This window comes from Macaca nemestrina, chromosome 6 (assembly GCF_043159975.1).
Source record: "Macaca nemestrina isolate mMacNem1 chromosome 6, mMacNem.hap1, whole genome shotgun sequence".
NCBI classification, from domain to species: Eukaryota; Metazoa; Chordata; class Mammalia; order Primates; family Cercopithecidae; genus Macaca; species Macaca nemestrina.
In genome coordinates, this window is record NC_092130.1 from 12,221,137 (window position 1) to 12,235,605 (window position 14,469).

A 14,469-nucleotide genomic window follows, 5' to 3' on the forward strand; every position below is an offset into this window, starting at 1 on the left:
CTGCTTTAGTTACTACTGCACAAAGTAAAGGTTTATATAGTGAGGATGCAATCATTTCAGATTAACAGGGAAGTTCTGATTGACATATAACACTGTACAGTACATTCTCAAACCTGCAATAATGATGGAGAAGGGAGGTAATTACACAGCAACTTCTACCCTGTAATCTGCCACGGCTGGAGTATGTCACTGGCTCCACTTTTCTTAACAGAATTTTCCCTCTCTTTTACTCTCTCTCTCTCTCATACCTATCTGACATTTTCCATTCCATCTTACTGTTCAGCTCATCTCAGGCTTTCTCCAAACAACCCCATGATCTGTATCTGTATCTTCCCTTCCTATTCCACTTCCAAACCAATCAGGATGCAGGTAAGAAGCTCAGGCCAAGAGGCAGGTGTTGTTTAGTGAAGAGAAGTAAGAAAGAGTCTCACCTGGGCTACATCCATGCTGGAATCACAGCTCAGCGGCCGGACAGCAGTGAGGTCATTGGAGCCCAGCAGGGTGGAGATGATTCCATTCTGGTCGACCTTCCGGATCATGGTGGCATCAACAAAGTACATGAGCCCGTTCTTGTCTACTGCAATACCTGAGCAAGACAAGCAGTGTGGATTTATCTCTTGGAAAGAGGTAGGATTGTGGGGTAGAGGTGGGAGATGAGATGCCTTGCTGAGCACTCTGTGCTTAGACCAGAGACCCTACTGGAACTGATTAGTACCCTCAGAGCAGTGGTTCTCAGCCTTCTAAGGCAAGATCCTTTCTCATGGGCACTGTGCTGGGATTTGTATAGTTCCTAGGGTGCTGGCTATATCACCACCCTCTTCCCTGCAACTGATGAAAGCATGCTTCTTGGACTGTAAATGAACCAAGGCTGCAAATGAATGAAGCAGGAAATAACTCTGCATCTGCTCTCTTTAGAAAAGAAGTTATTTCTGAAGTTCATTACCCTAAACATTATTAGTAGTAAGTTACTTAAATATACTTCACAACTGATTGCAGCAGTAAGGTTGAGAAACTATGATTCTTGTAGTTACAAACTCCTAATTCAAGGTGTATGCTTCAGGAAGTATTCCCAGTTAAGCCTGACGCCAATCAGCACTTCAATGCCCCAGGGGGCCACTGCGGCCTAGCATTCCCCTGTTGCAGCAGGGCTGGAAAGGCACAGATATGGCTTCTATTTATTTTGTGTCTTTGCCCCAGTGCCCAAGTACAAGGCTTTGCCTCCTTAATCCATGCTGCCCTGCTGCTTTCACAGTAGCTAAAAATGCTAACAGGAGTTGGACTCTCAGATGATTGCTCCTTAATGTTAAGTAATTTTAGTCCTTTTCAAATAGAGACCCATGGGTTCCCAGAACTTCTCCATCCTGGACTCCTGGAAATTATACCCATTCTTAATTACTACCATTTATTGGGCATTACAACATGTGAGGCAGTGCACTTTGGACTTCATACACATTTTCTGTCTATCACGAAAGTCTGGGCGTGGCCAGAGGCCCCCAGCTGGGCTTTGTTTTGTCTCCAGCCCACACAGCTGGCACTCTGGCTCATGGAGCCAGGATTTCCTCTGATTTTCTGTGACTGGCAGCCGTCAGAAATCTCCAGGCACAATCCCCTTCACTTTCCATTTGGAGCCTATGTGCATGATAAAGTTTACTTCAAATAAATAAATAACTAAGGTTTTCTTTTTCTTTTCTTTTTTTTCTTGAGACGGAGTCTTGCTCAGTTGCCCAGGCTGGAGTGCAGTGGCGTGATCTCGGCTCACTGCAAGCTCTGCCTCCCGGGTGTATGACATTCTCCTGCTTCAGCCTCCCGAGTAGCTGGGACTACAGGCGCCCGCCACCACACCTGGCTAATTTTTTTGTACTTTTTAGTAGAGACGGGGTTTCCCTGTGTTAGCCTGGATGGTCTCGATTTCCTGACCTCATGATTGGTTTTCTTTTTAAACACCCATCCACACACCAAAGCAATCTATCTGATTAAATGATTATAGGGAAAGCTGTGTTTTGGACTGCTGGGCTTAGTTACGCTCTGAAAAGAAGAAAGCCAAGATGGTGGCAAAGCTTTATCTGGGGCGGGGGACTCTTCCTTGATGGCCTTTACCTCTCGGGCTCATCAGGGTTGCATCTATGGCCTTCCCTCCGTCCCCACAGCGGGCTTCATCAAAGGGCAGACACTGCTCTCCAGTCCCTGCCACAACTTCCGAATTCCCAGCCAGGTCTTTGGCTCCACTCAGAGACTTGACGCGGTAGATTCTCCTGCTGTTGGTGTCGGACACGTAGAGCGAGCCAGACACGGGGTCCACTGCCAAGTAGTACTTGTGTGCCGGGTTGTTGCTTTAGTAGGAGAAGCACAAAGAGAAATGAGGAGGGGGCTATGGAGCTGGCTTCTTAGATCAAAGGAATGACAAAAATCCTAGCAAGACGCTTACCTTCTCTAGTGTCTTTCCACTTTAGTGAACTGGAAAGAATCTAACATCAGACTCAGTGTTCTAACACATCATGATTCTTAGCTACTTCTAATTGGACTTATGCTCCTTATGCTATCAGAGAATTCATTTCCCACCATGCTAAACAACTGTTGCTTCATTTAGCCAGTACGAGAGCTCCCACTCCGATCCTGTTTTTGTTAGCAGGATAGTTATTCAAGACCAGCTACAGTCCATGTGTGTGCAGTCTCCTTAATTTCCCCTTAAGGACTTAGTGTATTCTCAAGTGGGATAGAGGAACACTTCCATGTGACAATGTTCTCATTTTATCCTATGCCTCCAGGGTACTAGACCATTAATACTAGGGCAACCTGGAGTTTTCCTAATTTTATCATGGGAAACACCCCAGAACCATTCCCAATCTCCAGCCTCAGAGCTTGCTTCTTTACTGCTCTTCAGTGTGGATATGGATAAAGTTGGCATTTAGTGTAAAGACATGTGGGTATCTTGCTGGTACTGTGTCTGGAATCTGAATTACTGGGAGAGGAGATGCACTTTTCAAATCTGGGTAACAGTGAGGTCACAGGCATGAGTCAGGGTCTGCCAGGGCCCTCAGCCACACTAGGGGATTAATACCTTTATATGTGTGAAGTGTATTAGGAAGGCGTGAGCCTCCGAGACCTGGGCTGCTTCCACTGCCAAGTGTCTAGCTGCCCTGTGTGAGGCTAACTAGGACAGAGTAAGACTTGTAGAAGTGGCTCAGGGCTAAAACACAGGAAACTCAAAACTCAATTCTGACCCAGCTGGTGGTGACCTTGGTTAAGTCATTTGACTGTGTCAGGTCTTAGCTTTTTTTTGGGTGGGGGTGGCTGGGGGATTAAATCAATCATACTGGATATTGCTAATGTTCCCTCTGGCTCAAAACCCTGCAGTTCTTCCCTTTGTAGTACCTGTCACTGGTTTGAGGTTGGGACCAGAATAGGTGCTTATGTTATTCCTCTACTGGTTATTACAATCACCACCTCTAGGACGCAAGCAATAATTGCCTTTCTGCCTCAGTGTGGTAGGCTATGTTTTGAAATGAGCACAGCCCCCCCTTTTTTTCCCTGCTATTTTATTTTATTTTTCTTAGAGACAGAGTCTCACTGGAGAGCAGTGGCACAATTCGAGCTCACTGCAGCCTGAAATTCCTGGGCTGAAGTGATCTTCCCACCTCAGCCTCCCGAGTAGTTGAAACAACAAGTGCATGCCACCACGCCTGGCTAATTAAAAACTGTTTTTTGTTTGTTTCTGGTACAGATGGGGTCTCACTATGTTGCCCAGGCTGATCTCAAACTCCTGGCCTCAAGAGATCCTCCTGCCTTCACTTCCCTAAGTGCTGGGATTATAGGTGTAAGCCATGCAACCAGCCTTTTCCTATTATTTTTCAATTTTACTTTGGGCTGATGGGAGAACAGGGGCTGGGAGAGGTGGAGGGAAGGTGAGAGAGATGACAGTGTTGGACGCATTTGTCCTGTTGACATTAGCTAGTAAATTACTAATTAAAACACCACCATTTGGGTTCTTCTCTGATTTAAGGAAAAAAAAAAAAAAAGAACTAGGAAGCTAGTTTTAGGAACAATCTGTGTTGAGTTGAGACCATCTTTCACTCCAGTTTCTATTCAGGTTGCTATTAAGACACATCCCTGAACTAGAAGTCAAAGTTTTTCTGAAATTCCAGCCCAGATAACTAAAACATAGACTACCTGGGTTCCATTACTTTCCTTTCCTTTCCTCTTTTTTTCTTGTTTTTCAGCTATTAAGTCATTAGAGACTATCCATATATGCAAAACAAATTAGGGCAGAAAGGGAAAAATTCATGCCATTTTTTAATTAGATGCTGCACTCTGTTACTGAATGAACAGTAGCTGGCATGATCAACAGAAGGATCAAGGCATTGCACATCTGTGCCTATCTATGAGAGAGATAATTAATTTTGGACTTTCTAGGGAGCCTGATTTGAGGAGGCTTTTCAAAAGCTCTGGCAGAAGAGCAGGCGATGGAGGGTGTGAGGTCAGTTCTTGCTTGGGGAGACCATTCTTCCTTACAGTCTCATACCTATTTTCACTAAGATGCTTGCAGAAAAACTCAGGTCAGAGGGACAGCCATGCCTCCACACCTGTGGCTGTGGCAAAGATCACATGAGGTTGGTGAATTTCCTGGAAAAATGTCCTTCCAAGGCATTTCTACTTATTTTTAAAATTTGACTCAAATGGGGTGCCTATAACCAGCCAGTTTTGGGGTGCCTGAGGAGAAAGCAGAGGACTTTTTCAATGCATGGCCTTTCCACTCACTGTTATGATCTTATGCAATTTGACTGCTTTTTGTCTAATTTTGACCTAACATCATGAAGGAAAGCTGTCCATGTTTCATTTCAAAAAGTGAGCAGAAGCATTCCGTTGAGTAGTGGTATAGATTGCTTTGTTTTTTCTCTTCTTCTGAATAAAAATAAGGTGACTTTTCTTTAAGAAAGCTCATGCTATCTCCATTTCAGCACAGTTCACGTGTGAATGCACGTGTATGTGTGTTTTACACTTTATCTGTGAATTGTCCTAGTGTGGTTTTAAATGATAACCTTGGATCAATATAATGATCAAGGCGGTTTTGATGAATAATACTTGGTCTCTATCCTTCAAACTATTGAAAAGTGATTTTACTCCATGAAAATTCTCAATGCATCTGACTGTTGGATTCATTCTGACCGGCAGATTGGCAATTAACTTTTTTTTTAAAGATGACCATATATCCAGGGGAAAAAATCATTAATGAGTTGAAAATGAGTTTTTAACCCGTTTCCAGTTCATTAAAGCTTTTGTGAACCCAGTCCAGCATTTACAAAAGCCAGGAGTTTGCCTCAACTGTTTAGCCCAATTATGGACCGCACTGAGCAGTCGGGATAAAAGTTCGCTGAGGGTTCATTATCTTGCACTTGAATCTCCCGGAAATTCTAATTACTGTCAGCTTATTTGGTTGCTTTTTGACTGCATTTCATAATTGCTAAAGCTTATCATATCCACAACACACAATTAGCACATAAAAAAGTTACTATATTTGGTACATAAAAATATACAACATTACACAAGAAGCACAAAACAAAAAAAGCAAACACAAGGAAGCAAACGAACCATATCAAATTATATGGGAAAGAGTTCTTCATCTTACCTATGTTTAAACTCTTTATTTCTTTATAGAAAGAAAACAGAAAGGAAAAAAGAACAAACAGTTAGCAGAAGAATTGATGATAAAGCAAACATAACATTTTTGTTTCTCGTATAAAGGGGCCCAAAAAAGGCAGTCTTTTTCTTTTTTCCCCTGTAACTGACAACTCCTGGCTCAATAGCTTGAGAAGTGCCCCTGATTTTGGACTCCTCCCAGACATTGGACAATCTGGACAAGAAAGCTTGAATTCTCTCATCAGCAATGTGACTGTCACAAGACACAGATTTCTATAGGTGAAATATGCCTCCTGACTAAGGAAGGGATGGCAAACGCGTTATGTCTTGGGTGCCAACATGTGTTGACCAGTAATGGCTACTGGGAGTGTGGTGGTAGAAGGATTTTGAAGCCAAATTTAATATCAGCTATAAAGAGTACTGTGACTCACTTGTAATGTTCACTCTGAGTGTGGGAGGGAGGATGGTGACACCTGTACCACTTAGTTGCCATTAGTGCATTTCACGGTATCTCATTAGTGCATTTCATTAGTGCATCTCCCACCCAAGAGGGAGACCCTGCTCAGAGCCTACTGCAGTTGGGCAAAGGCTGTTGAACCCTGAGACTCTGAACCATTTCCTTTCCCTGCTCCATGTCACCTTCATTGTCCCCTTTTCACTTGGGGTGGGACCCCAAATATGCATTCTTTCTAAACGGTGACGTCCAATATTGCAATAAGGTCCACAATGAAATTTATAGGTAATAATATCCTCTTGGAATTGGAGTCAAAGACTCCAGTTATCGTTTCTTATCAGAGAACTAGTAAAAATTTTGTTGTTGTTTTAAGAGAAGAAATATATTCAATTTCAATAGGAAAGTGGTTGAAAGTTAACGTGCCAGAGACGAGAAGATGCTAGGGTCTCAAGTAAGGAGAAGGACTCCTGTTCTCGAGGCTTCTAGGCCAAGGTGGAAGAAACCCCTAACCCCTCTTTTCCTTTCAGTTGAGGAGGAAGGCTTCAGGGAAGGGACAAAGAGAGTTTAATGCCCTGATTTCTGGTCAGGTGTAGCTCAGTCCTCTGCCGGGGGCCATCATTAGTGGTGGGTTTGCACAGGGATTACAATTTTATATTTTATTCCAATGTGTTAGTTTTTGCAAAAAAAAAAAAAAAAAGTTAATTAAATGATGCTGATAACTCCTGAGCTCTGACTGACATAGTGCAATTTAAGATTCATTCTGCAAAGCCTGGTGTGTCAGGGTGGCAGCCGGGAATTCTTGCGTCTATTTTATATTGCTTAATGAAAGTGAAATGTTATCTGCCACCAGTGGTAGTCATATTTGGCTCTTAATTATTGCAATATCAATTTCACTTTTTAAAGTCAAGATTTTGTAAAAATACTGGATGGGATTTGGGTCTGCAGACCTGACCTACTTCTTTCCTAGGAACATCTGCTTTCAGTTGATTAATATAAGATCTATGTTGGAGGAAGGAGAAGGGCAGGGGTGAAGGATCAAGTCGTTGGAGAGTGTAGAGCCTGAATGATCATATGAATATGAGCTTTGGAGAAAGGCTGAGGTCACTGCTATTCCAGTGCAGGATCACAGCAGGCTGGGTGCTTAGCAGGCAACAAACCAGAATAACAGCATCACCAAGTCAGTCTATGCAGCTGGGTTCAGATGTCCTACTTACAAGGGATAGGCCTAGGCTTTGTGTGCATGGTTTTAATACCACAGACTCTTTAGGTGAGCCCTTTGAGGAAAAAGTGGTGTTTCAGATGGGAGAATTGAGATGCATTAGCTCTTCTTCACACTGTAGAGTCTCAATGATGTCTCTGCGAAGCCTTCAGGGTCTCTTGTGGCATTCTCAGCCTGACTCTCAGGGCTGCCATCATGCTGTCTGGTGATTTATGTTTGTGTGCCTGTCCCCCTCACTTCTTTGTGAACAGGACATGACTCACTCATCTCTGAATTGCAGGTACTTAGTAGAAGGCCCAGGAGAGAGTTAGGGCTGGAAAAATGGGTTCTTGAGTGAAGGAAGCAAGGAATGAGGCTGCTTCCCTTAGAGAAGGGGAGATCCTGCCTAGGACTAGGTCCAATCCCTCATGTTCTGCTCAGAATGACAAATCTACAATCAGTGGAGACTGTTGTCTTTTTTCATTCCAGCTCTCTCTGTGCCACATTTTCCCCTTGAGGAAGGTGGACTTGGAGTAGCCACAGGGTTGTTTTGTTGTTGTTGTTCTAACGAAAGAGAAGTTGACTTGGAGTACATTTGGTTTAGTTTCAGGAGGATGAGCTCATGTGGCTTGTAGTCCTTTGCACCCAGCTAAATGATTGTTAGCCATTCTTGAACAGGAATGTCTTTCAGGAATGCTCCTTCCCTACCATGTTGATTTGTCTAACATCATTGCAGAGAGTGAAAGGCCCCATGTAGAATTCATATTTCACTAATACAAGGACATCGATGACAAACTGGTTAATGAGCATCATTTCAAATATTATTTAGATTATTCACTCCACAGGAAAACCTGAAATGCCCAGAGATATTACAAAGGAAACTTGATAAAGATTTTCCCCAATTTTATAACTCTAATGATTTATACATCACCAGTAATCAATTATGAACACAAAAGAAAGTTTTCTAATTTATCAATAATCTGAAACAAATTTTGATCAGCCCTACTAGAGGAAAGACTGAAAATTCCTCTGTCACTTCTATAGATAATGAAATTACAAAGTGACTGTGATATTAAAAGATGATCAAAGATATGCAGCCAAAAAGTATAGAAAAACGTGTATTGTGGAAGTGTTACAGGAGATAATTAATAAAAATATTAGGTTATTTGTCTGGATTTTGTGATGTTTGTGATAGAATTGGCTTTTCTAAACTTTGCAAGTTTTTGGGTTTCTTTTCTCATCCTAAATATTCCATTTCATTTCTCATTTCTTTTTCTTTTTCTTTTTTTTTTTTTTTTTTGAGACGGAGTCTTGCTCTGTCGCCTAGGCTGGAGTGCAGTGGCGCAATCTCAGCTCACTGCAAGCTCCGCCTCCCGGGCCCATGCCATTCTCCTGCCTCAGCCTCCCAAGTAGCTGGGACCACAGGCGCCTGCCACCGCACCCGGCTAATTTTTTGTATTTTTAGTAGAGACGGGGTTTCACTGTGTTAGCCAGGATGGTCTCGATCTCCTGACCTTGTGATCCGCCTGCCTCAGCCTCCCAAAGTGCTGGGATTACAGGCGTGAGCCACCGTGCCTGGCCTCATTTCTCATTTCATATTTATAATTTTATTTTTTTCTTCTTAGGGAGAGTCTCTGAAATTGTCTTAGTGTTAGGCTTCATGAAATCTGGGTTCTACCCTTGCTAAAAAGGCTTTGAAAATAGTTCCAATCAGTCTCCAAAATTTTATGGGGACATTGTTTTTACTTTTATTCTGGATTGAGTGCTTCATGACTTTTCTTTCCTGACCCCCATTTTCAAAGCCTGACCACACAGGAAAAGCATTTCTGGTCTTTGAGTGGAACCACATAGTCTTCCCTAAGAGTCTACCTGGTCATCAAGCAGGGTCTGTCCTGGCTGAAACTCTCAGGCAGAGCTTGTCCTTGGTGATGCTTCCTTCCAATGTCTGCTGGCTCTGCCCACCTTCCCAGGCTCCCACTTTCCCCCTACCGGGTACTAACACATCTGGGTTGGACAAGTCCCTTCTCTGAAGGTCTCCTGTAATGAATGGTACCCTTGACTCCATGCTGAAAGCACCATCAAAATGTCAACATGGAGAAGCGGTTTAGTTGGAAAAAAGCATGTTTAATATCATAATATTACTTTATGTTTAAAAAATAAAAAGAATTGGAATTTCAAAAATTACGGAAAATGTGAGATTCTTATGTTCATTAAAAGGAGCTAAGCTAAAAAAAGGTAGAGAGATATTGTCCCATCCCATGTAATTCACTGCCTTATACTGAGGTCTAATTCCTAAGATGTTCTAAAGTTGGGGAGGGAGGAAAGATTTTTCTGTGAGAGAAATTCTCCCTATAATGTTAGTGACTGACAAATTTACTCTGCTACGGGGGCTTAGGTTTTCCTGAGACCACTTGGAAAGGGTGGTGGGAAATGGACGAGTAAAGATGGGATATCAGGCTTTTATGGGAAAGGAGTATGAAAAATGTCCTAAATGTCCGCCTAATCAGAGCACACAGATGATAACCATTTTACCTAAGAGAAGGCTCTTTGTAGCATCAGAAGTTATTTAAGTGTATAGAACTTGTCCCTGCATGTTTTGAGACAAAGGAAGGAGGAACGGGGAAGGATAGCAAGAGAACCATGGAAACATTTCAATAGGATCCCAATTCAGAGGCTCAGCTCTGGGGTGGGTAAGCGAGATAGGGACGGGCACTGACTCCCGAAATTGAATCATTCAGCTGCCAACTCACAATGGAGAAAAGACATAAGCAAGACAGGTCTCTTCCTCCCCCTCCCTCCCCCTGCTGGTTGCTGTTTTGAAGAGAGGGGATTGACAGCCCTTTGTTTTCAGGTATGTAGTGGGAAGAAAAGAAGAATAAAACCAGTGTTCTTGTAAAAGCTTAACTTCTAATCGGCTCTGGGTACCTGGCTGATGAAAGTAAGAACAAGGCTAAAGGCAGTTAAAAAAATCACACAGCTGTCGAGGGAAATTGGGAGCCATATTCCGCCTCAAGCTGTCCTAATGTCACCACGTGCGCATGGCGTGACTTGCTCTGATTGGGCCCTTAGCTTGCACCGTTGACGTTGTGACCTCCACAGCTTGAGAGACATGGAGTCAGGGATAACTCCAACAAGAGGGAGGAGATGGGTCTGCGTTTTCTTTAATTTAAGCAACCTATCTTGAGCACCTAGTGTGGGCCAGGACCTCCTCTAGGCATTAAAGGGACAAAGATGACCAAGGGGTATGCCCTGCAGAAGTTCACATGCTTGGGCCCTACAGACTTACATAGACATAATGACAACAAGGCATTCAGTGGCATCAACTCTAAGATCAGAGAGTGCAGTGACTCAGAGGTGGGTGAGAATCGCTTCTGCTGGGGAAATCAGGCTACATGGAAGAGGGGGCCCTGACGCTGCGCCTTGCAGGTGGGTGTGATGTGGTAGATTAGGTAGGGAGGGTATTTTAAGCAGAGCAAGCAGCAAGAGTGAAGGTTTGGAGGTGGGACTGTACCAAGTGAGGGCTGATTAGCCTCTGAGCAGGAAGAACGGTGACAAAGGAGGAAAGGCCTGATGTGGAAGACTACAAGGGCCACATGAAATACTTCCACCCTTTTTTCCTATAGGCAATGGTACAGCACAGTGCTACCTCCACCCTGCTCTGCCTTCTCCCATGGTTCTCTGATGCCCACAGGGTGCCTGAGAAAAGGAGGCTTTCCTAGGATTAAAAAAACAAACAAAAACATCTTGGGAAGGGAATCTATATGGATGGGTAAGTCTAGGAAAAGTGTTTTGTCTGATCGCCAGTTTGGCAGTGTGAAGGCTACCTGGCCTCCTCCCACGTGTCTCCTTCTTGCTGTCATTGTTCACCCTCTGGTTACCATGCCCCCTCCTCCACCCCAGGCTTGTCTCTGGATCTCCATGATGGTTGGCCTTTGGCCCTTCAGCTCAGCCTGAACTGCACTGACTTCCCCAGGTGCTACCTCTCATGCTCACATGGGTGTTTTCTGAGCCTGTGTTTCATCCCCTTTTGTACCGCAGAGCCCAGCACATGCCTGGCTCACCTCCATGCTCAATACGTGCCCACTGGATCACTGAGGCTGCAACCTCCTCAGGGTGAAGCTCCTGTTTTCTCCTCTCTTTTTACTCCTCTCAGTCCCTGGCACACTCTCAGCTCCCAAGAATGCTCAGCAGCAGTTGCTGGGGGCAGGCCACTGATATTTCTCCCAGATGGGGCCTCAGAGACTCTCAAATGCAAGTGCAACCTGCAGCTCCTTCTAGGAGAGAGGCTAAGGCTGCTTCAGAAGACGCCATCATTCACTCATTTGTCAGGCCAAAATCCTAGGCAGGGCCCTTGATTCGTTTCTGTCTTTGTTCATTCCTTATACCTGATCCATCAGCAAATCCTATCAGATTTATCTCAAAATCTAATTGGACACTAATTGGAGCACTCCTCTCTCTTCTGCTACCATTCTGGTTCAAATCATCATTGCCCCAATCCTGGACAATCGCTGCAGCTTCCCTATGGGTTTTCCTGCCTCAACTCCTGCAGTCCTACAGTCTACTCCACACACAATAGCCAGAGTCATCTTTAAAAAAAATGGAAATCAGATCATATCAATTCCACCCCACTCCCTACTTCAACCTCCATTGCTTGTTCATTGAAATACAATGTACTCTTGTCTAAGTGGTTAGTGAGACTCTGATGCATTGAGGTACCCTTCCCTGAGCTCACCACCCTCCAGCCACATTAGGCTTCTGTCAGTCCTTAAATCAGTCAGGCTACTGGCTGGTATAGGGCTTTTGAACAACTTCTCTCTGCCTGAGTGCTTTTCTCCAGATCTCCCCATGGCTGACGTCTATCACTCAGATCCTAGCCAAACATCACCTAGTACAAGAGGTTTCTCCAACTAATTCATCTTACGTAGCCTCCTCATCCATGTACCCTCCCTGTCCCCCAGTTCCTGTTTCTTACTCTGTTATATTTCCCCTAAAGCAATTAAGGATACTGGAGATTATTATTTTTTTATTTGCCCACATGATTTTGTCTGTGGCTCCTTATCAGAACACAAACACAACAACAGGTGCTTTTTTGACCCTACTTTTTTTTTTTTCTAGTCAGAAAGCCCCTGGGACATGGTATACATTCAACAAATATTTGTTGAATGAAATTTTGCCCCTTTTTTATAGATCTTATTTCTCTCTCTAATTACAGATCTCCTGAGTTGAGGGTCTGAAATCAACTTTCCTGGCAAGAGCATGTCTAAGAGCTTTTAGGGGTCAGTTTTTTCCCAGCACAGAGGGGTCTGGCCTTCAGACTTAGTAGCCAGCAATGGGCAGGAGGAATCTACCTAGGCTGGCCAGAAATTACACAGCAAAGCCTACACAGTAAAGGGAGTGCTATCCTAGTGAATGTGCAAAGACCTAGAGAATTTATAGAGAGCTAGCAGATAGAGATGCTCAATACAACATTTTGAATTAGCAAATGAACATTAGTGGTTCTCAAACTTTGATGTATGTCTACAGAGCTTCTTAAAAATAAAAGATGCCTCGGTTGTTCTCCAGTCTGGAGACCAAAAGCCTTGTCTGTAAGTCAGTTGTTGACTATCATATCAAATCTGTGTATGGTTTTTCATAGATACACAAAGCATTTCTCTCACCTCCTTATTTGACTCTGGGCCTAAGTTTTGGATCACAAGGACTATATCTTCTCCAGAGAACCCCAAATGCGGCCCCAGTTACCCAATCAAACTCAGGAGTTATGGGGGGCAAGAGAGCAACAGAAGGTTGCCTGTATGGCCATTTACCGTAACTCCAAGATGCTGGTCACATTTCGAGAGGGAAAGATGCGTCGGATGTAATTGAAGTCGCCCACATAGAGGCTCCCATCGATTCCAACAGCCAGAGCCACTGGGGCCAGCAGCTTGTTGCCTTCAGCAAGGCCGTTGCAGCTGGGACAGGAAATGCTCCGGCGGCGACCGTTGCCCATGATGCTGGTGATGATGGCAGGCTGCTGGGTCAGGAACTGGTTTTCCCCAGTGCCCTTGTGTAGGATTCCTGTGGGGGTTGGAGAATGGGAGGGGTTACTGAAGCCCTCTGGGGAAGACACGTATATTGGCCAACTGGGAGGGAGGGGAAGAGAAAAATTAGGAATCTTCAGTGCTTGAGGAGCTCTCCAACTTCTTCACGATGTGGAGAGAGCTGCAGTGGGGGAGGTGGACCCCACATGCTGTGGCATTAGGTAAAATGACACTTGGGAGGATAACTAAAGAAGCTTGTAATCCCAGCTTCCTGGTAGACTGGGGCAGGAGACTACTTGAGCCTGGGAAGTTGAGGCTGCAGTGAGCTACGATGGCTCCACTCCACTACACTCTAGATGACAAAGCAAGACCCTGTTTCTATTAAAAAAATAATAAAATAAAAGGAGAAGGTAGGAAAATCTATGCATATTTTGAGCACTTGATGAAAAAATGACCAAGGGAAGGGGAGGTGTGACCACTTAAATGCTGAGAAAAGAGACAAGGTTCCAGAGAAGTGGCAAGGCTATGGCTGGGAAAGAAGATGTGTTCACGTACCACTTTTAACATTGAGGATGTGGTGTTTGTCCAGGGACCAGCCACCGAGGTTGGAGGGGTCCAGCTCGAATCCCTGAAGGAGGGCTGTCCTTTTCTCCCAGAGAATTAGACTGGGACAGGTCTCATATTCAAACCCGACAGACACTGAAAGATAAACGGGGTGGGGCAGAGCGAGAGAAAAGAGAGAGTTTACTTGATTACTCCAGAGCTCTGTAGCAAGAATGAGAAGCACGTGTTCGCAGTAATACAGATTCTGTTCCAAAAACTCACTCAAAGAGGCAGGCTGATTGCTTTTCTCCTTGTGATTCTACAATATTAAATTCAGATTTTTGAGTTGAACTCAACCTTGAAACTTTACACAGTAGTACTCTGTGGGGATGGAAAGACCTTTCCAATGAACGACTGGCTTTCAAAAATGACCCTGGTGACATGGAGGGAGGAAAGGAATCATTTGAAAACCTGACACAATTCCCCTTTAGAGATGGACAGGAGACTGTTTCTCTCAGCCTGCTGTTCACGGCATGCATTTATTATATTGTGTGTCATTTATTTCCACTTACTAGGAGAAAGCCCTTTGGGATGGTACTGGCTCATTGACATGGAGATTCTGG

General features: G+C 44.1%; 1 protein-coding gene across 19 annotated transcripts in view; it reads right to left on the reverse strand.

Annotated features, from left to right (window-relative positions):
- The window catches only part of LOC105480824 (teneurin transmembrane protein 2), a 3,943,693-nt gene that overhangs the window by 45,983 nt on the left and 3,883,241 nt on the right, over nucleotides 1-14,469 (reverse strand). For 16 of the 19 annotated variants that reach the window (XM_071097760.1, XM_071097759.1, XM_071097767.1 and 13 more), the window contains 5 exons: nucleotides 13,859-14,002; nucleotides 13,091-13,340; nucleotides 5,624-5,644; nucleotides 2,098-2,330; nucleotides 432-586 (listed from right to left, as the gene is read on the reverse strand). In XM_071097760.1, the coding sequence (XP_070953861.1) occupies nucleotides 432-586; nucleotides 2,098-2,330; nucleotides 5,624-5,644; nucleotides 13,091-13,340; nucleotides 13,859-14,002 (803 nt within the window). The remainder of the gene's footprint in view (nucleotides 1-431; nucleotides 587-2,097; nucleotides 2,331-5,623; nucleotides 5,645-13,090; nucleotides 13,341-13,858; nucleotides 14,003-14,469) is intronic. The other 3 variants (XM_071097766.1, XM_071097764.1, XM_071097768.1) reach the window with 1 other exon arrangement.